Consider the following 27,315-nt stretch of genomic DNA (forward strand, 5'->3'; position numbering starts at 1 on the left):
TAACACAAATTAAAAGTTTAATTTTTATTTAATAACTTTTCAATTTTTAATCTAATTAGTTACTTTATTGAATTTAAACTTAAATTTCAGAAATTTGCTCCTCAGCCGACACGCTTATTTTTCACGTTAATCATAAAAATGTATGCACAATTAACAATTTGAATATTAATAAAAAAAGAACATTCAAGTGCAATTAACTGAACATATTTAAAAAAAACATTAAATATATTTACTATAGCGTGTTTCGAAAGTTTTTTTGTGCAAGTGACTAAAATTTTAAGCTTAGCATATGGTCGTAACCTTAACACGGGTTTGCAGAAATCTTTTTCCAATGGTCTTGGACCTGTGGTCTTGAGATCGGATGATTGATATAATGCATGGTAAACATACAGATTCATTTTTATATACATAGATACAATATTTATATCAATAATTATAGTGATTAAATAAAAAAGCATTTAAAAACGTGTGCGTGTACACACACACCTACGCACACGTAAATATAATTATACAAACGTACTTATACGCTTATAATAAATAAATAAAAATTGCATAAATAATTTTTGAATAAAGAAAAACTTCATTTTCAGAAACATTCTTCTAGATAGCTCGCCAGTTTTCAACAAACTATTTTTTAAGTAGACTGTTTTTCCACCTTCCTCTGTACTCCTTGCATTTAACAAAGGTTATACACAAAAAAACACCCCAAAAATAAAATACTATAATAATAACGTCATCGGATAAAAACTATCGTAATCTGAAAAACTTCTAAAGAATTCGAAAAAGGATTGCAAACAATAACGTTTGAATAGATTCTAAATGAATAGATTCTAATAACAAAAACTTTCTATATACTCGATATCGTTCGAAAGGTTAAACTTCTGATTATTAAAAAATGTTTCTTTTATAACCATAACTTAACTATAATAACCCTTGGTTAAACGATTTTACTTATTTTGAGGAAACCGGAGGAACCAATGCCTGAACAAAATAAAAATTTATAAAAAGTAATAACCCTAAAATATTAGGCATAATAATTATTATTATTATAATAGTAATAATACAAACAAAAATAAAATGCGCAGATAAAGATACCTTCAACTCAAGAGACATGAATATCTGTGAATTTTCAAAAGAGTTCTTTAGCGTAAAGTTTTGTTTCAGACGCATGTCAGGGAGATCTGTAAGTGCAGAAACAGCATAATCAATCTTTCCAAGAGGTTTGTTTTCGCTCTCATCATAAACCTAACATAAAAATTACGAATTAACTAACTATAAAATGCATAGCAAATATGTACATTACGTATTATGCGTTAAAATTTTTGAATTGCAATAGTGCAAGCAACGTATTGCAATAGTGCAAGCAACATATTTCAATAGTGTAAGCAACATATAACAGTTATCTAAAGATAATTTAAAAAAAAAAAAAGATACTCTGAGTTTGACAATATCCTTGAAAACATTGCCGAGAAAAAATGAAAACGTCTCCTCCCACACTGGATGATTTGTATTGCGTTGAGTCTTAAATCAAAACTTTTAAATTGTATAAATTGATAATTGAAAACAAAATAGAATTTTTTAATGTAAAAAAAAAAAAAAAAAAAAAAAAAAAATCAAACCTTTGATTTAAGGGTTATGTTGTTCACTGTTATTTCCACATATGCACTAGCGCTATCTTTGTTTGCAACCTATATAAAAAGTTATCTCTAACAAGTAATTATTGAATTAATATACACCTACACTTTACAACTATTAACTTGCAGTAGTTAGTTGTCGAAAAATATTTGAGAATAATGCGGTTAATTTCCATGAGTTTGGATTGATTCGGTATTATTGAACTGTTTTTTTGTTATTTATTTACTAATTTTGACTGATTTAAAATATCGAATCGCCACATTTTAAACTCAAATCCATATAAGTATTCTACAACTCAATTACAAAAAGAAAATTTTTTAAAATTGGGTAAAAACCCAAGAATTCAAACTTTTTTTTTAATGAGTAATTTACACTTTTTTACACTTGAAAATGGTTCAGTTAAATAAAGTTCGATTAGCACATAGAACACATAAAAAGAGGGCAGGCCAAAACAAAGAATTTTTTTTCAAAGTTCAGAAATAACTAACAAAATCTTTAAAGAAAACCGTTAGTCACGGAGGTAAATAATCACCAGGGTTTGGGTCAAATACTTATACGTTAATTCTAGATTCCCAAATATAAATTCAAATATAAATACATGTAATCGGCATTTTGTAAATACAAATATTTATACTTTAGGTTTATAAAAATACAAAGATTTTTTCAAGACAAGACTGATAAAATGGTATACTAAATAAAAGAATGAAAACAAGTCTTTTATAAATAATATTACTTGAAAACAAATTTTTAAATTTTTTTAGCGTTTACAATCAAATTCAACTTTATCATTCCACTAAAAGATTACTAAGAGAGTTTTGAAAAATTTAATCAAATTGTTTTATCATTCAACGAAGATTTAAAAAAAACCAATAGAAAAAAAATAAATAAAAAACATACATTTAAATTCCTGGCATGATCAAGTAGAACCACTAAACAACATTCTTCTCCCTATATAAATTTATTATAACAAATCAATAGTAACTAAGCAAAGAAAGTAATTTATAATAAACTGTAAAATATTTCAAACAATTTTTTTAACCACTACACATCATAGGCCGTATTCTCATCTCTTCATTAATCTTAACTGAGCGTCAATTAAAAATTTCTTTTTAAATACTTTAATAAAAAAATTCTTTAAAAATATAATTTGTTTAAAATGTTTTATTTTTGTGTCAGTTTTATTTAAACAAATTTAAATAAAGTTTTCGACATTTCATTACTTCGAAATATTGTAATGAAATTTCAGACAAAAGCTCCATTAAGCTTAACAAAGAGAAGTGAAGAAATGAATAAGGATGCAGATCTGTTGTTATCATGTAATTATATAGGATCTGCAAATATCCAGATTCTAAATACTTTTATATACACACATTATATTCAGAAGAAATCCTAGGTTTATTGCAATAAGTAAATAAATAAATAAAAGACTTAAGAGCCCAGGTAAAAAATATTTGACTCTAAACCTGAAGTCAATTTTAGGACTTTCGCTGATAAATATGCATAATATAATTGTATATTTAAAAGATTATACAACTTTTTACACCTAAAATTTATATAAATACAAGTTTCTATATCTATAAACTTTATTTATCTTGAACAAATATGCGCATATATTATATGCATATTTATCAGAGATGGGAACTCCCATAAAAATACTTTGGGGTTTTAAGTCAAATATTTGTCATTTTTTTACCTACTCTCGTTTTTTTTTAATATATTGATTTTCCTAAAGCTTACGAGACCACTACACTCTATAAAACTACACATTTATTTAATTTTTTTTTCTCATAATTTTTTTTACATCTCTCTCTAAACTCTATAACTTTGAAGCATGAACCTTGTGAACAGAAAAACAAAACCTTAATGAACAAGGCTTGCACAGAAAAACAAAACCTTAATAAACAAGACTAGTGCACAGAAAAACAAAACTTTAATGAACAAGGCTAGTACACAGAAGAACAAGTTGAGTACAATATTTCAATTGACACGATGGAACTTATCTCTATCTCATACTTGTCTTAAAACTTCAAAAATGTTAAGTAAAAATTAATTAGGAAAAATATACAGATCAATTTTAAAATATTTAACAACAAAGATATAGATTTTATAAACTCATATCCATGCTGTTAAAAAATAAAAACATTACTTTTTTTAAATCGTCGACATTATTACTCAAATTAAACCAACCACAATTAATATGAAGAGCACTTGTTGTAGAATTATCAAGAGAAAGCCACTAAAAGATATTTAGAAATACTTATAATACAATTTTTATAAATATAAATAACACAATTATAAAAATAACACAATTATAACACACTTACCAAATCAGTAAAGCTAGAACCAACAATTTTTTCTAAGCTTAACGTTGTACTAAAAAATATATATAAAAAGACTCAAAAGATTGTTGATCTAAAATGAAAGAACTCTTCTAACACCAACCAACGCTCTACTAATGAACAATTTTTAGATTTAATGTTATATATTCTTTTTGATTAGGTAGAATTTTTTTATTTTATTTGACAACATCCAAATATTTATACTTTCTTTTTAATTTTGTCAACTTCCACATATTTATACTTTTCAGAAGTGAAAACTATTACATATCAGTTTAAATACTATTATACTGTCATGCTGATGAATATTGTCAAAATGTTGCCACAATATTTAAATCCATTTAGTTTAACTGTACAGTTTTCAGAAACATAAATTCAATCTGCTATTTCAACCAAAAAGTTTTAGATATTCTCAATGATTTTGTCTATTTGTTTCCAAACCATTAGAGCTGCAAGACTTAATAAAAACTAATGCTAGTTCACAGAAAAGACTTCAAAATTGTCAAAACAATAACCAGCTATGCTAGTTCACAGAAAAGACTTCAAAATTATCAAAACAATAATTAACTATGGCAAATACGTTATTTTGACACAGCATTTGCAATACCCATTTAAATAAAACATTCGCAATATGGGAATGTGCATTAAGAAATATACAAGGTTAGATTAGTCTCTGTTTACTGTTTAATTCATTCATTCTCTCTCACATAAACTTTAAATCATGGAAGGTATTCCCCATAAAATAATTACAAAACGTTGTCTAGCAATTCATAATTCTGCCACAGTATAGCTTTTTTTTTAGGGATGCTTTTATGTACTTGAAACATAAGATATATGCTGAAGTAAATCATTAAGGTTACATATTAAAATAATATTTACTGACATAATGAAATCATTTGAAAAATTTCTGCACAATATACTTTTGTATAAAATTAAAGCGTATAAATAAATACTTTTAATAATCAAATAAATTATACAAATGACTTGTTTCTAAATAAATTTTGACATTTCATTTCAATGGATTTGTTATCCAGTTCAGTACAAATCTACATTACAGATCTACACTTACATTGTTTACAACAAATCTACACTTTGGCATGTGCTTGACTTACTACAGTTTGTCAAGCATATGTCAAAATGGGAAAATGTATTAGGAATTAGTGCTTCATCCTCCTTTTATCCTTTTTAATAAACGATCAATCAGTCAAACACCAAATCAATTTCACACAATCACAAACTAATGAATTTTAAAAACAAGTGTTGGTGCTCAAGAAAGAGAACGGAAATCTCAACCTAGAGCAAATGAATCAGCTGAGTAACGAGCATCTCGGCTTAAAAAACAAAGATAACAATATGTTAAGACAAGAAAACGGCAGCTGAAACAGAAAAAGATAGTGGCAGACACATTGCTAAATAAAAAATCTATTTGCCTACTACTAACTGCCTAACAAAAAAACTATTTGCCTATGGCCAATCTTATGTAGCTCTTAGCTGAGTTTGATCATTGGATGGACTACGCATCGAAGAACTAGAATGCGGTGTACGGACAGGAAAGAAGCCATACAACAAATGTGCCATCAAAGAAATGCAAAGAATGCGCCATTACCTACCAGAAGATAGTACTTGTTTAATGGATATAGTTATTTTTTACTTTTAAGTCCATTTTTAAAATGTTATTTTTAAAAAGTTTTTTTATATACATTTTGTTTTTCAAATAAGATTGCGACTAGTTAAATTTAGATTTTTTTTATTTTTGAGTCAACTGTTATTTTCAAATAAACTATCTACTCCGACTTGAAGCAACTAAATACCAAAAACTGTTGGTACCTAATATAGAGTTCACTACCAACAAATGCCATGTAGTACAACTTGTTGTCGACTCTCTTGAAGAAATGAAACTAAGCAGCAACAATCAATGATAAACTGCCCAGTGGATTAATCACCTGATCAGTTCCAGTTTTTTGTTCAAAATATAGTTTAGAATTTGTTAAATCTAAGATTAAAGTTAAGGTTGGTAAGTATTTAATTAATCGATTATTGATTAATAAAAATGAATCATTAAATTGTTTAACTAACAAATGATTTTTGTTTTAAAAATATAAGATTGTTATAATTCTTTTTATTTACATTTAGTTACAACAATTTAGCTTTTTTTTTAAAAATAACAAAAACCATTTTCATTTTTTCTGTACCAGTGTGAAATGTAAACAAGTAACACATTTACAAGTGAGTCAGTAGCCTGACAGCCATTTACAATATTATCTGGAGAAAACTGTTTTAAGGTTTGGAAGAATTTTTTTTTTTTGAGTAAAACAAAACTAATATTTATATGCAAACATTTTAACTAATATTTAAAACATTTTTTGCATCTGAATATTGATTTTGACAAAATCAATATTCAAACCAAATTTTTGACAAATCAAAAATTTTATTGACAAAAAATATAGTCAACTATTGCTGCCTACTGTAATAAAATAGTTAACAAGAATGAAGAAGTATTAGTTCATCTAACAGCTGTAGATCATATACCTTTTCAACTTTGGCCAATAGTATAAATGTTAAAGATAGCTGGAAAGATCAAGGATTTAAAATCCCTGATATCAACATATTATAAAGGCAACTGCTATAAACTATATACAAGCTGCTATATACAAGCTCAATAAAGTTGAAAATGGCTCAAGATCTTCAACAAACAAAAAATTAACTGGAGAAAGATTTTTCACTTCTTCTAAGGAGTGAATTTGAGGTGAAACTGTAAGGTTTCTAATGTATATTTTGTTCAGATAAATTTTAACATGGTCTTGGATTCATTAAAGTAAATGTTTAAATGCCTTCAAAAAGAGCGGTTAATATTGTTATTAAAAAGTTAAATAATTTTGGTCTGAACTTGATCACCAACATCTTTTGGTGTGTTACTGATCGTGCGTTACACCCTTTCCAGCCCCCAACACTTTAGCCAAGGAGACTAATTTTTCTTTTTTTTGTTGGTTGTAAACTGTGTTTACAACCATCTCTCAACTTTTTAAAGGGATCCCAAACCTCCGAAACATGTTTTGTTCAAATTAAAGAGAATGATTAAAAAAAATGCTTGGGCTAAATTTTTTTGATTAAAACAAAAGAATAAATGCATACCAAGAAAAACTAACTTTTTTATTTTAGTTGAGGCTTGCCTTCTCCGATGTCATTGTTTTTTTTGTTTGTATAAAAGGCGATTATGTAAACAAACAAAAAAATCAATGACGTTGTGTACAGAAACTCTTAGGAATAAAACGCGCTTGAATAAATTATCAAGTCTGTAAATTGAGATGTATAATATGCTGACTTTTTGGCCGACAACAAAACGGAGGTGAGCTTCAACTAAAATAAAGTTTTTCTTGGTAAACAATTAGTCTTTTGTTTTTCTTGGTATACATTTATTCTTTTGTTTTAATCAAAATAAAAAAACTTTTGTGAATAAAACCAGAACAGATTTGATTTTATCAGAACAAGAAATAAAGCACATCTCTTATATTGTTTAGACTCTTCATGTTGTAGAGATAAGTGCTATATGATAATTTGATAAAACTATTTTGTTTTTCACTAAAAGATCTTAGAGAACAAACAAAAAAATTTTAAAAACTATTTACTGTAGTTTCTGAGATATTGCTGAAAAAAGAAATTACAATGGTTACCATGGTTACAATGGTTGTTTGGTTGGCTGGTTTACCTTGCTATTTACAAAATCCAAATGACTTTCAATCAGATTCAGAATTACCAGGTAATCTTTTAAAATACCTTAATAAAACTTGTTTTTTTTTGCACAGGGCCTTGTTTGTTAACATTTGGGTTTCAAAGTTATAATGTTGAGAGAGGGTTCTCACTACAATTATATATATATATAAAAGAAAAGGATAAATAACTTAATTTGAATGTTATCACATCAATAAATTTTGATTTAATGATATGCTTTAAAATTATATGCTAAGCTTTTCCTCCATTTTGCATAAAAGCAGAAAAAAGGTTTTAGTGCTTCTGGTTTATTTGTTACTAAGTTAAGAACAAATGACTTGTATAATTATTAAACTAATGTTTTTTAAGATCTAATAAAAAAAAAAGAGAAACAAAATCATAACAATTAACGTTTACCTTTTTAAAATTGTTTTGAATTAATCAAAAAATAATCAATTAATCGATTAACTTTTAAAAAATTAACTGTAAATCAATTAATTTAAAATACCAATTAATCTAGCACCTTTACTTTAGGCAATCTTCCACCATTAATTTTAGTAAATTTGATTCACGAAACTTAAACTCAGTTACCTTCCTATCTCATCATCTTTTATGGTATCAGAATCATACAGCTCAAATTTTATTTTTTTTCCAATTACAATTTGAATGAATATCTACACATAAAAAAAGTGGAATTATATAATGAGTTTAAAAACTTTAGGAGAAAGAAGAAAATTATTACGAAGACTGAAAACATACCGAAACTGATTCTTTGTTCCATTTTGGATTAAGAGATTTTTGTATTACAGAAGTTTTATGAACAACTTTTGATCCCACTAAAAAAATAATATAATACAACACTAGATGAATATCATATATAATATGTATATTTTTGTGTTTATATATGTAGACATAATTATATATTTAAAGAGAAAGATTTTGTTATAACAGTTATAATAGAAAATGCAACAACTACAACACAATTATAATAGAAAATTTAACTACAATATATTAATAGATTTAAATTTTCGGCTCTCATAACAATCTCATAAAACTAATTTAGAAACTTGTTTGAAATTGTTAACTCAATTAAAACGCAATACATGTAAAAGAATATTCTAATTTATTTGGGTACCTGATTATCAGTTACAAAACATTTGAAACAATATAGGTAAAAACTTATTTAGCATATTTTTTTATTAATCATCCTATAATAAGATTCTTTTAATATATAATATTCTTTAATATAATATTCTTATATAAGTTTATATATAAGTTTCTTTTAATTGTTGGAAGAAGTTAAAGTAGTATTTATTTTATTTCTACACAAAAATTTTATACAGTTCATCTATTTTATTAAATATATAATTTTGAGTTTATCTATTTTATTATATAATGAATTGGAATATATAGAATTATTAATCAGTGAACATTCAAGTTATGCTATAAGTCAAACTTACTTAAATCAACCTTTCAACTTATTATTTTTATCTGCAAAAAATGACAAAAACATACCAACATTCCAAACAAACCACAATAAAATAAAGAACAAAACCTAATTAAATAAATCATGAAAAGATTACCCTTTGTGAGAACATAAGGATCAGATGTTTTATCTTTAAATAAATTTGTGTCTTTCCCGATAAGATTCTTTGCTTCCAAAATGTCAATCTTTAATACTCCCTACATGTATAATACATTAAAATGTTAATCAATTACCAAATACATGTTGCATTAAAACTGTTGACTCGTAAAAGTGCATGTTATTGTTTTTTTATTTATTTCTGTTACATCAAATATGTTTCATAGGGTGCATCAAATAAAAGACAATCTCTGTTTATAAAAAAATTTAAAATTGGAATATAATTAATTTATTAAAGCTGAAATCTAAATATATATATGTAAAACTTGAAAAACTATTTTCAGTTCTTCAATAAAAAAAACAACTACAAAACCAATGTTTAGTTATATTTATACTTATTGCTAGATGGAAACATTGCTATATGGGAAGAACTCTCAATGCAAATATTCCTTTGCATAGAGTTCTTCCCATGAATTTTTTGTTAATATTTCCCGTTACATGGGAAAATTACCATAATTTCACAAAATTTAAAACAAAGAACTATATGTGTATACATTTTATCATATTAGGATAATTATTCATTCAAAATAAAAATATATTAATGTCTACAAAGCTATTTAAAAATTAAATCATAATTTTTCTATTAAACCCTAGCGGCTTGTAAAACATGATTTAAGGCTCATCAACCAGTGGATAATAAGACACTTGCAATATGTTCATAACATTAAAAAACTTAAATGATTATAAAAACAACATGATGATACTCATGAATATCATGCTATGGCAAAAAATGAACTTATTGTTAAAATAAATTCACAAGAAAATAAAGGTGGAACATTTAGTCTTACTTTTGATGAATAGACCACACAGCCAACAAATAACTTCATTAAAGAAAAACAATTAATCTGGTTAAAGAAAAATCAGAGTTTGCAATCATTTTTTCAGATGTTGTTGCATCAACCACTGACGCAACTGTAGTAATGATCATATTTTGGGAGATTCTGATTTTATACACCAACTATGTTATAACCATGGCATACATTTGGCTGTAATGGAGATTAGGGTGGGTCGTACTTTTAAAATTTTGGATATAGGAGCGCGCGCAACATTTTTTTTATGTATTAGGGTATTAGAAGAGACATGAATAATTTTTTTTCTCTTAAAAAGTTCATCTAGTGTGGGCGCAGGGCATTTGAAAAATGTCAGTTTTACAAAAATCTTATTATATTGGCATTTTTCGGCCTTTTTTATATTAGCCAAAGGAAAGGCAATTATTAAAAAACAATAAGACATAATATAGACATAAAAAATTATATATATATTCGGTGCTACTTTTCTTAATGCTATACAAACACGATAGACGTAAGAAAAGTTGGCTACCATTATGGATTTTACAAAAAATATCTACTTATAAATTTTAGAAATGGGAGCGCGCGTAAAATTTTTTTAATGTGTTAGGATATTAGAAAAGACGTGAATAATTTTTTTTTCCTAAAAAGTTCATTTATTGTAGGCGCAGGGCGTTTAAAAAACGACAGTTTTAAGAAAAACTTTAAAAAAAATTAGTATACAAAACTTGTTGTTGTTATTTTCAATGTGCGTAATGCTACTAGTATAAAATGAGGTGAATCATGAAACATAGTCATCAAACTTTGTGGGCTTTGGACTTATATCCTCCCTTCCATTATTATTAAAAACCATTAAAATTATTTAAATACAGGAAATGGTGTAGGATTTTTTATTTTTATAAAGTTCCAATAGCTTATTTGTAGGATAATTACTAAGATAATAGTTTCCTGACGATTTGCGATTTAAACAAGTTTTATTTATTTATGATCACTTTGGCATCCTAAATATTGTAATAAAAATGTAATTAACAAATTTATAACATATTTATAAAGGTCGTTTTTTTACCTACTACAAAAAGTACCAATATTTCTTAACAAACATAACATCAATTTCATTGCTACAAATGGCTATTTCTACTCGAGCTCAAACAATGTTAAATGCCCTAAATTGCATGAGCTATTGGGTAATGGACTCAAACTTTGTTTATCAGAGCTGCCTACGCTGAGAGATAGTTTACGGTATGGAATTTTGTTGCGTGATAGATCAGTTACACATTTGAATACAAGATGTATGTGTATACAAATATTTATTAAAATAAAAAGTATTTGGATGTCAGCAAATTCTACAATCCCGTTGGTCTCAGAAAAATACGCAGTCGATAAATTTGTCCTTGAATCGAAGATTGCAAAAGACATTAGAAAACCGAGAACTACAAAAAAAAGAAATATGTATACGGACAAGCTTGATAAGTTATTTGACTTGACGAAATGTAAGTGCAACATCTTTAGCTGTAATGAAAATGGATGCAATGGTTGTCTTTTTAAAGCTCATGTAACTTGCATATGTCCAAAAGTAGCAAAGATACCTTTGCAAGAACTATTTTTCCTACAAGCTCAAAGAAATAAAATTGGTAACAAAAGTTCTTTACAAATAGGATTAGTTGATATACCAGAGACACATCGGTTAACAAGATGTTTAGGTAGAAAAGAATCAGACTCTAGAATACCTGGAACACTTAGTGAGGATGCAAGTAAATGCTAAAATACTAAAAATATTTTTGTCAATTTTTGTTTAAACTGTGAATTAAAAAGTTGAGTATAAATTGATTATAAATTTTTTTCATTAAAATTGTTTAACATAATTTATTTTCTCCTTTAGCAGTAGAATTTCAAACAACAGACGATTCGGACATTGGCAACAAAAATGCAGATAATACAGAAAAAGTTGACTTCAGTTTGAAAAAAAATTACTTAGATATTACTAGGGTTTCTCAAGCAGCTATTAGGTATGGGGTATCTAACAGAGCTGCAGCAGCCATAGCTACTGCTACTTTAGCTTCTGCAAAAGATGCAAATTTTTTAAAGAAAAATACTGATATTTTCGTTGATCACAACAAAATAAAACGAAGTAAGACTAAGTTAATGAAAGAAATCCGAGGTAGAGCTGAAAAAGTAGCAATGAATGATAATATTCAATGTATATTTTTTGATGGACGAAAAGATTTGACTAAGTACATGAGAGAAGAAGAAGATGGAAAATTACACCCATCGGAAAAAAAAGAAGAACATTATTCAGTTTGTTCTGAACCTGGAGGAAAATACCAATTTCATTTCACTAACAATTCTGAAGAAAGAGTAGAGACTGCAGCTGAGCAAATAGCTGATAATATTTACGATCGGACTGTGAATCATGATGTCGGAGACAATTTAGTTGCCATTGGTGCAGACTCAACAAATTTAAACACTGGTTGGAAAGGAGGTGTTATCCATTTCCTTGAACATAAATTGGATAAAAAATTAATGTGGATAATTTGTGCTCTTCATACAAATGAACTACCTCTCCGACATCTAATGATTCAGCTTGATGGAAAAACTACGCCTAAAAATAATTTTTCTGGTTCTATTGGAAAACTTATAGGTAAGGCAACTAGCTTCAAAGTCAAAGATAGCATAGTAAAAATTGAATTTCCTAATGCAATAATAGAACTTGACTCTGAAGTTGTAAAGTCGCTATCAGATGATCAAAAGTATCTTTATAAAATTACCCATGCAATTAACGCTGGGGTTTTTCCGGAAAATCTTAAAAGTAAAGAAATTGGTCCACATTCGCATGCAAGATGGTTAAATTTTGCAAATAGAATATGTTTACTTTGGTGCTCCGAAATCGTACTTTCAGTTGAAGAAACATATAATCTGCAACTTCTGGTGGAGTTTATTGTTGGTGTTTATGCGCCACTTTGGTTTGAAATCAAAGTAAAGTGGAAGAGGACTGAAGGGCCTAATCATATACTCAAGCAGTTAAAACTTCTTTGTCATCAAAGACTTAAAGTTAAAGACATTGTAATGCCCTACGTTTTATCTTCTTCATGGAATGCTCATAGTGAAAATGTTCTTCAAACGTTGTTATGTAGTCTAGAAAAAACAGAAAGACAATTTGCAGTTGAAACAATTTTAAAATTAAGAGGAGATTTAAAATACGGAAACACTAGTGTAAGAAGTAGAAAACATCATATACATAATGAAAATGCTGAATCACTTTTTGATCTAATTGATTGGAGCTTGGATGTACACGAACCTTTACTTACATGTTTATTGTCAAAGGATGAACTTTTAAAATACAATGATATTCCGATGTATGTACCTTGTTTTCCTGTTCATGGGCAAGCTATTGAACGATGTGTCCAAGAAGTCACATGAGCTTCTCAATCGGTATTTGGAAAAGATAGAAGAGATGGGTTCATAAGAGCAACATTAGCACTTCAAGAAATCATGCCCGTGAACCAATCAAAAAAAGATCTATTTAAATTAATTTAAGCAATATTAATTTTTTGATGTTTCGCTTTGATTATTTATGATCACAGTAAATAAGTTGAACTTTAAATATATTGTATCTTTTAGATGACATTTTATATATTTTATTTATGACTTTATGAAGAGTAGCACCCCAAATTATGTTTTATTTTAATGTCTATATTATACCTGGTTGTTTTTTGATGATTGCAACTCCATAGGCTTAAATAAAAGGACAGAAAAGTGCTAATTTGATGCATTTTTAGTAAAATGCATATCGTTTTTTAAATGCCCTGCGCCCACAATAGATGAACTTTTTAGGAAAAAAAAATTATTCACGTCTTTTCTAATATCCTAATACATAAAAAAATATCATGCACGCTCTCATTTTTAAAATTTATAAGTAGAATTTTTTTGTAAAATCCATAATGGTAGCCAACTTTTCTTACGTCTATCGTGTTTGTATAGCATTAAAAAAGTAGCACCGAATATATATTTTTTTATGTCTATATTATGTCTGATTGTTTTTTAATAATTGCCTTTCCTTTGGCTAATATAAAAAAGGCCGAAAAATGCCAATATGATAAGATTTTTGTAAAACTGACATTTTTCAAACGCCCTGCGCCCACACTAGATGAACTTTTTAAGAAAAAAAAAATTATTCACGTCTCTTCTAATACCCTAGTACATGAAAAAAAAGTTGCGCGCGCTCCCATATCCAAAATTTTAAAAGTACGACCCACCCTAATGGACATTATCTATAAAAGAAATGAAAATCTCAATGTTTGTCACATTGATTATTTAGAAAAACGATTCTAGTTTTTATAGTGAGAACTGAAATTGAAAGTGTGAAAGCTGTTTAAGGATATTTACATTTCACTTTTGAAAAATATTTTACACGCTCTTCAACCAACCAAAACAACTGTACAGGCTTTAGGTAAACATGACGCCCTAACTTGCATACAAACCACCTCAATAGAAAGTGAGAGAGTATTTTCATTGTCGCCTAATTACTGCACAAAACGCAGATCTTCGCTTAGTGACTTATCTCTAGACTGCCTCACAATTTTAAAAAGTTATTTCCTAACCAAATAAGTTCAAAAAATATTTACTTATTTAAGGAAAATTAATTTTTCTCAATATATGTATATACAAATTTTGTATATATATACAATATTGAAATAAAATAACATTTGTTGTTTTAATTTAATTTATCAACATATTTAAGAAATGATTTTTTAAACGAAAATCTCCTGGGAAACCGGGTAATATATTTTACATTTCCTGTTTCATGCAAAAAATTGAACTTTTGATTTTTTTATTTCAATATATTTAAAACATTTTTCAAGGTTGCTAATAAATGTGGAAGTTAAAAGTTTCTAGTAAATTACTTGATTTTATTTAAGGAACAGTCAACCAGCCATATGTGAAATTAATGACAATCAAACAAACTATAAATTTTGTTGTAACAAACTGTGCTTTTTAAAATTCATTTAGTTCATTTAGTTCTTTCAGTTTTTTTTTTTATTTTTTTTAACATCTTCGTTTTTAACAAAGCAAGCAACCATAAACTAAAATTGGAAGTTACTGGAAGAGAAAAGATGAAGATTGTAGAGCAAGATATCTATTGGCAAAGAAATGATGTTCGAGGAAAAAAACTAAACGAATAAGAGTTTTTAGAGCATTTAGGAACAGTCACAGAAAAAGGATGAGACTTAGTAGATGGCACAAGAGACGCTAGCTCTTTAGCAGTGCCCATTTAGTATTTGTAGAAAAAAGAAAGAGAAGCAACATTAAACGATGTGATAATGATTGAAGGTTGGCTGCAAGAGCAAGTCCAACTATGTTTACAATGTGTTTTTAAACCTTATCTAAAAGAGAAAGACCATCATTAGAAGATCCACCCCAGATATGGCAACAGTATTCCATACAAAGCCGGATTTGAGATTTATAGAAATAAAGAATAGAGTCCTGAGTAAGAAAGTGGCAGACACGATAAAGAGATGCACCCTTAGAAGATGCTAATTTTGCAATTGATTTGATATATAGTTTCCAAGAAAGATCGGAAGTGAGAGTTAATCCTAGAAGATGAAGGGTAGATGACTCATCGAGTACATTACCGTTCATAAATATAGGAAGATTATTATTGCGATAACGATTGGCTGAAAAAAATTGAGTTTTATTTGAACTAAAGTTCACCAGCCACTGTTAGCCCCCTCCCCTATTGAAATATATTTCACATGTATATGTATATATATATATAAATATATAAATGTATATATACATACATATATACATACATATGTATATGTATATATAAATACATAAATGTATATATACATACATATATACATACATATGTATATATATATATATATATAAATATATAAATATATATATAAATATATAAATATAAATATATATATATATATATATATATATATATATATATATATATATATATATATATATATATATATATATATATATATATATATATATATATATATATATATATATATATTGGCCTCATTAAGAAGCATTACGCAGCTCGTATTTGACGTACGAAATGGTGATTTGCATACGCATTCAGCAGTTTTAGAGTATTTAAATTATCTTTTAATTATTCTTTATGTGATGTTTATTTGGAAAATATTAGGTTGTAAAAAAAGCATTCAACCACAATGGTAAATTTTTTTGTTAAAAAAACTGAATTTTTTATATAATTTTTTTTTAAATTAAGACTTTGAATTAAATATGATTTTAAAACTAAAATTTAGTCTAAAGGAATGTAAAATAGTTTTGCAATATTCATAAAAGAAATTTATTTCTTATCATCTCATCTGTTAATTAATTCATTATGTAAACATAAATCTCTTCATTGTAGATTAAAATATGTTAAAGCAAAAAAAAAATTTTTGTGCTTAAGAGAATTAGTGAAATTTTTTTTTAAAATGCATATAAATGTTTTGTTTCTTATTAATTCAATAATTCATATAAAGTTTTTTTGAAGTAATTTATTTATGAACTTAAATTATATTTACAAAAATACAAATATCTTATTGGTAACTAAAATCTATCTATAAATTGTTCATAATCTTTCTTAAAAATATTATATTAAATATTAAATAAATATTAAATACACCTAAAAATAAATAAATAAGTTGTGATAAAGAAACAAAAGATTATGTTAAGAATAAGATTGTTTTTAGAAATAAATTATAAGGAAAATGTAATCTAAAAATATAATACCGAACTTAGATTTTACCAGTAATTTTTGTTATATTAGTTTAACTGATTTTTAAAGTGGTTTAAAATTAAATTTAATTACAAGGGGTACTTTAAAACGCACTAATGACACTATTTAACTTGTAACGATGTAAATAACAAAACGGTCTTAAAGTTACATTTAGTGTTTTTGTTACACAAAATCTCATAACAAGGCCTGTATAAATATATATATATATATATATTGCATGGTTGTTTTTAATTTTATCATTGCTAGGTCAGTTTTTGGTTTGTTTTTTTAAAATTATTTTGAAGACCAGAAAGAGTTTTTTTTTAATTATTTGTACAACTTGTTTCTCCGCACAGCGGCGAAATTCGTGTTTTGGAGTTATAAAGTTGAGAGAGGGTTGTAACTATAAAAAGTAGCTTCCTCAACTATAGTGGCCCTCTCAGCCTTGGGGAAGTGAAAAATTAAAAAAAAAAATTTGATAGATTGCCTGCCCTAACCAAACTCTCAGTTGATGTAGCGGCAATCCGTTGTGAATCCGGCTATAAGATAGTCGATTTAGCAGCACTCCGTTGCGAGTCAGGCTATAAGATAATCAATGTAGCAGCACTCCATTGCGAGTCAGGCTATAAGATAGTTGATGAAGCAGCACTCCGTTGCAAGTCAGGCTATAAGATAGTCGATATAGCAACACTTTGCGCATGTTTTAAAAATATTTTTTAATAAAACAAAAACACTATTAAATAAAAAAAACTTTCTAGTCAATATTGCGGTTTTTTAAAAAACAATACAATTTAATGTACTTTTACATTAATTTAGTTGCTTTGACTTTTCGACGACAATAAACTGTAGCTTGATTGTCGAAGAAGCAAAATTGTTGTCAAAAGAGACTTTTTTTACCATAAAAGTCTCTTGACTATGAGATAAGGATATATATATACATATATATATACATATATATATACATATATATATATATATATATATATATATACATATATATATACATACATATATATATATATATACATATATATATATATATATATATACATATATATATATATATATATATACATATATATATATATATATATATATATATATATATATATATATATATGTATATATATATATATTTTACGTAAATGAACAAGCACATGCAGTCGCAAGCCTTGCTTCACAATTAAAGTAATTTTTTTAGACAAACTGATTATGGCAGTTTGCATCTTTAAACTTATAAAGCGTTTCAATAATTCGCGGCAAAAAGCAAAACATACTTTCTAAGAAAAAAAAAGGAAACAAAATTGTAACGAAATATCAAGTTAAATTAAATAAACTAATAATTTTTGTTTTCTTTTTTTTAGAGTTGTTGTTGAAAAAAACATTACCTTTTATAACGATATAACTACAATTAAAAGTTTTGATATGCAATTTATTCACAATTTTTATCAGTCCATATTATTAAGAAACTAATTTGCTATGTACGCTAGAACTGTAAGAAGTTTTGTTAATTTTTTTAAATCTTGTAATGACAGAATAACTTAAATAAAAGAATAACATAGTTTCTTTAATAAATGTATTTACCGCATTTGCCCAATTTCCAATGTTAAAACGAATCACTAGAGATAATGAACATAACGATTGCTCTGTTTAAAAAAACGTATTTAAAAACTTTAAAACTGTTTTAAATAGGCTCCTAAGAATTTTTGTTAAAAAAGTTTAGTAAACTAACAATGCACTAGACCACAGAATTTTGGAGCATCATTTCATTTTTTACATGAAAAACTTGTTAAAAAAAAAAAATCTTTTTTTACAAATAAATAGCAGTTAGTTTTCTCACTTTCCTGTGCATTGATAAAAAGAGTAAAGTTTAGCAAAGACATTTGAAAAACAAATTTAAAAATTGTCCATGTTTCTAGCGCAAATTATAAAATATTTCCTGACTGAAAACTGACTGAATAAAATACTGACTGAAAAAAGTCGCAAAAAAATTGTATATAAAAAAAAAACTTTTTTTGTTATACTCTAATCTACTTTTTTCCTCGACTTGTATCAATTTTGGTAGTGGAAAATAACAAATGCCCTAAAAATAAGAAAACAAAAAAAGTAAAATATTTAGGTATAGTATTTTTTTAACAACAATATTCTTTTTTTAATATTAATTTTTTAAGCTTATTTTATTTAGACTTTCTATTTCATATATTCTTCGGTTCTTTTCTTCGAGTATTGCTGTTTTACTCTCTAGTTTCATTCTCAACTCTATAACTCTAAAACATGAACCTTGATAAACAAGACTGCTGCGCGGAGCAACAAGTTGAGCGCGGTATTACCAGGGATGTGATGGGGATCAAACTCAGAACTTCTCGTTTATGAGGCAAGCGCTCTACCACTACCCAACTACCGCATAATTGATATATATACATCAATATATATATATAATTTTTTTTTCCTATAGTCTGCCTCACCATAATATCATTAATATAGACCTTTGCATCTAAATATATACTTTTGGATTTGGAGAATATATCCTTTTAAATTAAGTGAATACACTCCTTTGCATTACAAATAATTTTTATTTTCATTTAGAAAATATATAGCTTTGTAATTAAATGATTTATAACTTTAATTAAATGATTTATAATTTGGAGAATATGTTCCTATGGATGTATTAAACTACATTCACTAGTGAATATACTCCTTTGCATTATAAGAAAATTTTTTCTGCATTTAGATAACATGTACCCTTTTTTTTACGCATTTAAAATATATACTCTTTAGTATTTAGATAATATATACCTTTAAATTTCAAAAAAAAAAAACTTTGAATTTATAAAACAAATACCTTTGGATAATAAAACCTGAAAGTTTCAATATCTGTTGGATTGCCAATTGGAATCTTTACACGATTTGGAAAAACAACAAAACTTTCCAAAGCTTCTTTTAGTAAACTATTAACAATTTGGCTGAAACAATAAACATATTTTAATCAATATTGAAACATATTTTAAACAATATTAAAAAAAAACAAGATTGATAAGATAAGGCTCAAAATAGCTGCCAGAAATCTTACATAGCACTAACATGAAGTTTTAATCAATATTATTTATTTGGTTATGCTAAAACTATTTTCAAATTTTTTTATTTAAAATTACTTATATATATTTTTTTAAATTACAAAATGTAACTTTTTTTTTCTGATTAGTTCAACCTCATAACCCTGTGTTAAAATATAATTTAAAAACTAATTTATATTTAGAATGATTTAATAAAAGATTGTAAGTATAAATTATTTATTAATTTTTAGAATGATTTAAGAAAATATAAATCGAAAATTGTTTTAATAAAGTTTTATAATAAATAAAACAAAAGTTTATAAAAGCATTGTTAAAAGCTATTTTTTTAATTTTAATTTTGATAGAAAAAAGTTTATTTAATTACTATTATTTATTACTTTTAATAAAAAAATTTCTCAATAAATAAATAATAAAGTCTATTATTTCTCAATAGGTTTAAAATGATTCCTTTTTTAAACAAAAATAATAGGCTGGCTAACAAACTGCTTTCTGAAGCCATGTTCTTATTAATAAAAAAAAAATTAATCATATATTAAGTATAAAAAAACAATCAGTTACTATTTTAACTAGATTGCTATAACATATTATTTTCTATAAAATAAATATCAGACAACATTAATGGACAGAAGGGAAGAGAACTATTTATTATTTTGAATCCTGATTAAGGATTTGAACTTTTAAATTTGAAATGGATTTTTTTTTTCTTCAACAAATTTTTAAGCAAATCTTACCTGATTCCAGGTACATCAAGAATATTTAACAAATTGGTAAAATTGTAATTCAACTCCTAAAAATATAAATAAAAATTTTTTAAACTTAAATTTTTATAATATAGGATATTTTATAAAAATCTAAATTTTAAAAATTTCATATTTCAATTTAATAATTAACTCTTAATTAAATTCAATTAAATAATAACTAACAGGAGTCTCAATAAAATATAATGAAATTCCACCAATCAATGGGAGTTTTGACAGTAAAGGAGTTATTTCAACACGCATTGTTCCATGAATCTAAAACAACAACAAATTTGCTTTTCTATAAACATTATTCATAAGTAGTATATATGATTGTTATTCAATAATACTTATAAAGGATAGACTTATAAGTAGCTTATTTTGCTTTACATAAACCTTTTATATATATATATATATATATATATATATATATATATATATATATTCATCTACTATAGCCTATAAAGAAAGATATATAGCATATATAGATATTTATATACTATATAAATAGCTACTATAGCGTGCATATATATATATTTATATATATATAAAATAATTGATTAAAACACTGAGAATACGACAAGAGAAATTTAACTAATTCATAAGTAGTTCCATGTTTTTAAATTCTTATACTCCTGTTTTTAATTTTCAGATGACTGAAAGAAATAAAATTTACAAAAAAAAATTAAACAAATACTAAAACTAAAAATAAATAAATTTAATTTGAAAAATAAATATATTTAATTTGAAAAATAAATGTATTTAATTTGAAAAAGAAATATATTTAATTTGAAAAAGAAATATATTTAATTTAAATGAGGGGGCAGGAATCATTAAGTGTAATTTAAAGTAGAAAGTTAACAACATAAGTGTAAAAAATATGTAATCAGTAAAAAAAAAACTATGTTTGGTTTCTCTAATAAGTTAAAAAAAAACAAAAAAAAAAACACATACTTGAATATCTGATATACCACCAGAAATACCATTGTCCAGTGCTAGTTCTATCAACGCATCCCCAGCATATCTATTTTGAATGAAACAATTATAAAAAATCCAAAGCAAAAATTTTTCAACATTCAAAAAAAAAGGAGGAAGGTGCATGGTGAAAGTAAAGCTGCATGATAAAGGTGTTAAAATGTATGGTGATGCAAAAAAGGTAAAGGAGTATATATCGTGAAAGGGAATAATAGTGTATGGTTAAGATACATGTATGGTAAAGATGTATGGTGGTTGAGGGGCATGGTGCATATATGACTTCATTTTTTAATTTTCACTTTTAAAAGTTGATTGATATTTTGAAAAAACATCTTACATTAATTCCATATCAGCAATAATTTGATTTGGAGGTACATGTTCTGAGTATACCTTTATACCACCAAGTCTGATTGGCTAATAAAGTATAAAAAACCTTTTTGTTATTTTATTCTATTTATTTAAAATTTTAATTGCTTATAATTGTCCTTTTCTTACTCTGTTTCCCAAATCAGTTTTACTGAATTTAAGAGACTTGATTGTTGATGGAAGTTTCATTTTCATCTCAGGTTCTACTTTTGTTTTTAAAAAATCTTCCATTATTTTTGAAATAAAAGGCCAGAACTGCTTTATCATCTAAAAAAAATATTTTTGAAATAAAAGACCAGACCCTTTTTTATCATATCAAAAAATGCAATTAAAAAATAACAATAATTTTTAAACCAGCAGATTCAAACCATTTAATAACAAACCTGATTCAGCCATTCTGCTCTTTCAACATCTGGAAAAAATGCCTAAAGTCAAAAAAATTTGTTATTCCAATTCTACTTTTAACTCAAAACTTCATATACAACAAAAATAATCTCAAATAACTATAAATTTCCCTCATAAAATTTCTTACAAAGTCTTTACTAGCCATGTTTCAAAAAAATTGAACTAAAAATTAATTTAACAAGAGAAAACTTCAGCAGATGGCAATTGCTTTGTTACAAAAAACTTTTAAAATTTTTATTTTTATAATTAAAAAAAAAAACTTAAAGTTATTGTTTGATTTTTATTTGTTATTTCTATTTTGAGTTGGCTTTTGACTTCAATTTATTTCCTTAATCTGAACAACACTTGTACACTTATTATTATTATTATTATTGATGTTATTATTATTACTATTATTATTATTACTATTATTATTATTACTATTATTATTAGTATAATTATTATTATTATTGTTGTTATTATTACTATTATATTCTTATCTAACTATATAGAGCAATATTATTAACTTATAATATATACAAACAAAACTAATAATATTTATAATATATCTTTAATAGTTCATATTTAAAAGTGAAAATATTTAATATATAGTTCTATAGTATAACAACAAATAGTTATATTGTATTGTTATAACTATTATTATTATTATCATTATTATTACATTTCTTATCTAATTATATAAAGTAACAATAATAACATTTAATATATATATATATATATATATATATATATATATATATATATATATATATATATATATATATATATATATATATATATATATATATATATATATATATATAAATAATACATTTAATATGTGTATATATTAAATGTATTATTTATATATATATATTAGTTATTTATATATAATATAATAGTTCTTCTTTAAAAGTGAAATTAACAATTGCATGTTGCTTTTGTATTACTTTTTAGGGATTTATTACTTTAGGCTACATAAATTAGTTTACTAAAAAATAATAATATTGATAAAAAGATTCTAAAGTGCTATTTCTTATAAAATTTAAAAAATAATCTTTAATAAAAATAATTTAGTTTTAACTTTAAAAAAAATAATTCTGTGAAGTCCTCCAAAGTCTAGACTTTTTTGAATATATAATGACATTTGCTGACAAAAAAAAGCAAAACTTATTTAAAAAAAGTAGCAAATCAAAGCTTACAGAACTTTTTACAATTTGCTAATTTTTGCTAGAAAAATAAATGGCTATTGCTATTTTAAAAAAAATTATTGTTTACATAATATTACTAGAACGAAACAAAAACAAAAAAAGAAGAAGAAGTAGATGGTTTAATTTATATGAAAGAAGTCCTTTTGAACTTTCTATAACAGACTACTTATTCAAATGCTCCAAGAATTTTCTACAACTTTAAAGTATAAATGAAAAAATATTAAAAGAATACTTTGTAGTTTTAGAATTCAATTGTAATCCTAAATTAGTTTATCTAAAAAACGTTTAGTTTTCAAACTGTAGCAACTTTATAACATTTCTTAAAACAAAAACAAAACTTTTGACCAGAAGATTATTGGACAAAAACAAAAACTTTTTGATTTGCAGTTTAGAACCACATCCCTTTGATGATATATCAAATTCTTGGGTGGCTTAAATGTGAAAGGTAATGTGGGTGGCTTAAATGTGAAAGGTAATGTGGGTGGCTTAAATGTGAAAGGTAATGTGGGTGGCTTAAATGTGAAAGGTAATGTGGGTGGCTTAAATGTAAAAGGTAATGTAGGTGGCTTAAATGTATACCTTTAAAAAAGTAACTACAACTATAAAAAACGTTTACGTTTATTTTTATGCAAATTTTAGAGATTGTTAAAAACAAAATATGATTTCTGATGGTAAAATAAATCATTTTTAGTTAATTTATACTGTCTAGTCTTTCAATAATTGTAGGATAAGAATTACCACAATTAATTTCATTATGGCATAAATTCAACTAAATAGCAAATGATCAATAGAAATAAGTTAGAAAAAATGCAAAACAATTTACTAATTATAAAACTTAAATATTTCCAATTCACACTTTTACAGATGCAGTCTACATGCATTATTCATTCCTTTCATGCCGATTTAATTTCTTATCTTCGTATAAACTTTAAACGTGTCAGACATCAATACAGCGTTTTTATTTTAAATATATAGTTATTAAGATATAAAAATAATTTTAAAGCAAGTATAAAAATGAGAAAGATTTTTTTTCAAAATACATTATGGGCTGCCGCAATGGGAGCCCATAATGTATAGTGTAACAATGATAGCGAGGTAATAATAGCGAGGTAATGATAGCGAGGTAATGATAGAACTATTATGACAATGAAAACAATTTTTGTTTTATTGCTTTAAAACCATAAGTATTTTTGTGAACTTCTTTTTTTTATTTATAAAGACTTTTTTGTGTTGAAAAAAATTATTTGTAAAAAAAGCGCTTAAAGCGAGAAAACTAAGGTTTTCTATGCTGATGTGTGCTTTTTCAAAAATTAGAAGAGCAAATATTATCAATAGTTTTCAATAATTAATTTGCTTTGGAAAATATTTTCAAGTTAACCCATAGTTTTATAGCAAGAGCTTTAGCTTAGCGAAAGTGGTTTACATAAGCAATTCATGGCTCTTGCAAAATATAACTTTGTCATGAATATAACCACTTCCTTTTTTTTCTTTCTGTTTTCAGATATCAACTAGATAAATTAAAAAATTCTATATGCTATAATACTACATTATACAAATCATGACACCATATAAAAAATAATAATTATACAAAAACATATAAAAACAAAGTTTGAGATTCAGATTATTTTGCCTGTCAACTTTATATAATTTATTTTATGCTACAATAAATATGTGAAAATAAATATAACATAGTTACAATATAAAGTTATAATAGAATGACTAAACAAAAAAAAAAATTTTTTTTTTCATTTCAAACACAAATTTGAATAGCAGAGAGATTTTTTTTTTAATTCTTGGTGTGAAATACCCAGAAAAAAAACAATAACATTAATGACAATATGGCCAAATTCGCAAAGTTATTTATAAAAGAAAAGCATTTAATGCAACAACAACAAAACAAAAACAAAAAATTATAAAAGAACACAAATTAAAAAACAAATGTTTTTGATGAGATTGGAATAACTGATTGAATTCACAAATAAAAAGTCAGTTTTTATAAAAATGCCATTATGAAAGAATAAAATTAATAATAATCTTTTTCTAAGTCACTGGTATATCATTTTGTTAAAGCTATTATGAAAAATTCAGTTTATAATATTAAATAACTTCAAATTATTAATTTTCATATTATATTATTGAACTAATTATATATTTCTTATATTATACAAAATTAACTAACTTTTTTTAATTGCATAATAATTTTTGTTTTATGTGATGAATTTTATATATAAAAAATTAATATTATGTTAAGTTCTTTTAACATAATACATTAATGAATATAAATTACGTTTACAAATATTGTATTGGTAACTGATAAAATCGATCTATAAATTGTTTATAAACTTAATTAAAAATATTACATTAAATAAGTAAAAATTAAAATAAATAAATTTTGATAACAAACAAAAGATTATGTTAAGTATAAGATTGTTTTCAGAAATAATTTATAAGGAAATATCTTTTTCAAATACAGAATTTAGACTTAAACAATTTCATAATTACTCTATTAATAGATCTTAATAATTACAACACATTAAAAGCAAAGGGTTAAAAAGTATTTGTAAAATGCTGACATTTTGAGTTATAACAGTTTTTACTAATAAAAACTAAATTTGTTAAAATTTCTTTAACAAATCTATATAACAAAAACTTGTTATTTAAAATCACGAAATATTTTGTGAAATTGTTTGATTTCAACAATTTTACACCTTGAAAATACTGTATTAAAGGCTTTTCTAATCATAAATAACATTTTAATATTGAACTAGTTTAAAAATTTTATGTACCTACTAAATAGCATAGACTCCATTAAAGAGTAATAAACGCGATAAAAAAAAAAGTTTTCTTGTCCTTTAAATGCTTTAAATGCCTTTCTTAAAAAGAAAAAATCAAAAATTTTAATTAATTTTGGAATTGTTCTTTGAATTTTTTAAAATATTTTTGTATTTTAAAATTCATTTAATAATCAGTGAATAAAAGTATATAAATGTAAGAATAAAAATTAACAAAAAAAATAATCAAGAAAAACAAACCCACGAAGGTGCACTTCTTATTTTGTTTTTGCTGATGAGATCTTGATCATTTTTTTGAATATCTTTATTATTGTTGTTGTAGATAATTTGCATGAGAGAATAACACAGATTTTTCTCTCTCAGATTATTTTTCCACAATAAAACAAAAATGAAAAATCCAATAACCCATGACCAGCTAAATCCAAACCAACCAACACTCCATGAAAAGGCAACTAAAATTAGTGCATACAAAATATTTATATGGGTTTCTTGAAATTTAAATGTTTCAATCTCAGCCATAGTTACTTATTTGATATGGAAATAAAACGGTTCGTTAAAGTGATTTCTACCATATATTTGATATTTTAAAATATAAAACAACCATTTATTTATGAAAATTTCCATTCTTGAGGCTAAACAACCTACCAGCACCATAAATAATTTAGCCTTTATTATCTTGATCTGAATGTATACACTTTTGTTTTGAGGAATGTCTTTAAACATATTATTATTTAAATTTTTGCGTTTATCAAGTGTTTAATGTACGCAACAGGCCGTCAATACGAAATTTCTTATAGGATTATCACCGCTCTTTAATAAATATTTTATTTATTGTAGCGAAATTATATTTATTATTCGAAAGCCGAAGTGGATACACTTCGCGAAACTCTGTTAATTGATCGAAATTGCATTCGGAGAT

The 27,315-nt window shown here is 25.2% G+C and overlaps 1 protein-coding gene across 3 annotated transcripts; it reads right to left on the minus strand.

Moving 5' to 3' along the window:
- Positions 1 to 381: 381 nt before the first annotated feature.
- LOC101234557 (extended synaptotagmin-2) lies at positions 382 to 27,189 on the minus strand. 3 transcript variants are annotated; one of them, XM_065809198.1, is made up of 19 exons: positions 27,042 to 27,174; positions 26,637 to 26,848; positions 22,393 to 22,434; positions 22,139 to 22,276; positions 21,981 to 22,057; positions 21,623 to 21,692; positions 20,855 to 20,944; positions 20,663 to 20,718; positions 19,700 to 19,820; positions 9,263 to 9,362; positions 8,439 to 8,515; positions 8,271 to 8,353; positions 3,960 to 4,008; positions 3,782 to 3,871; positions 2,533 to 2,583; positions 1,620 to 1,688; positions 1,435 to 1,521; positions 1,096 to 1,245; positions 382 to 981 (listed from the first exon to the last, which is right to left on the minus strand). In XM_065809198.1, exons 2-19 carry the CDS (start codon positions 26,727 to 26,729, stop codon positions 952 to 954), a joined length of 1,473 nt encoding a protein of 490 aa, XP_065665270.1. In that variant the 5' UTR covers positions 26,730 to 26,848; positions 27,042 to 27,174; the 3' UTR covers positions 382 to 951. The 3 variants fall into 3 exon arrangements, with proteins under 3 accessions (XP_065665270.1, XP_065665269.1, XP_065665271.1); XM_065809197.1 differs by having other exon boundaries at positions 26,637 to 27,189; XM_065809199.1 differs by lacking the exons at positions 26,637 to 26,848; positions 27,042 to 27,174 and adding an exon at positions 22,542 to 22,632.
- Positions 27,190 to 27,315: the final 126 nt, after the last annotated feature.

This window comes from Hydra vulgaris, chromosome 11 (genome assembly GCF_038396675.1).
Source record: "Hydra vulgaris chromosome 11, alternate assembly HydraT2T_AEP".
In the NCBI taxonomy this organism is placed as follows: domain Eukaryota; kingdom Metazoa; phylum Cnidaria; class Hydrozoa; order Anthoathecata; family Hydridae; genus Hydra; species Hydra vulgaris.

Excerpts from the sequence above, each read along its gene's own strand:
- LOC101234557 (XM_065809197.1), bottom strand. The coding sequence starts at position 26,915 with ATGGCTGAGATTGAAACATTTAAATTTCAAGAAACCCATATAAATATT. Across the intron at positions 8,354-8,438 it reads GGAACAAAGAATCAGTTTCG|ATATTCATTCAAATTGTAAT; the intron begins GTATGTTTTCAG and ends TTTTATGTGTAG. Across the intron at positions 4,009-8,270 it reads AAAGATGATGAGATAGGAAG|TACAACGTTAAGCTTAGAAA; the intron begins GTAACTGAGTTT and ends TATATTTTTTAG.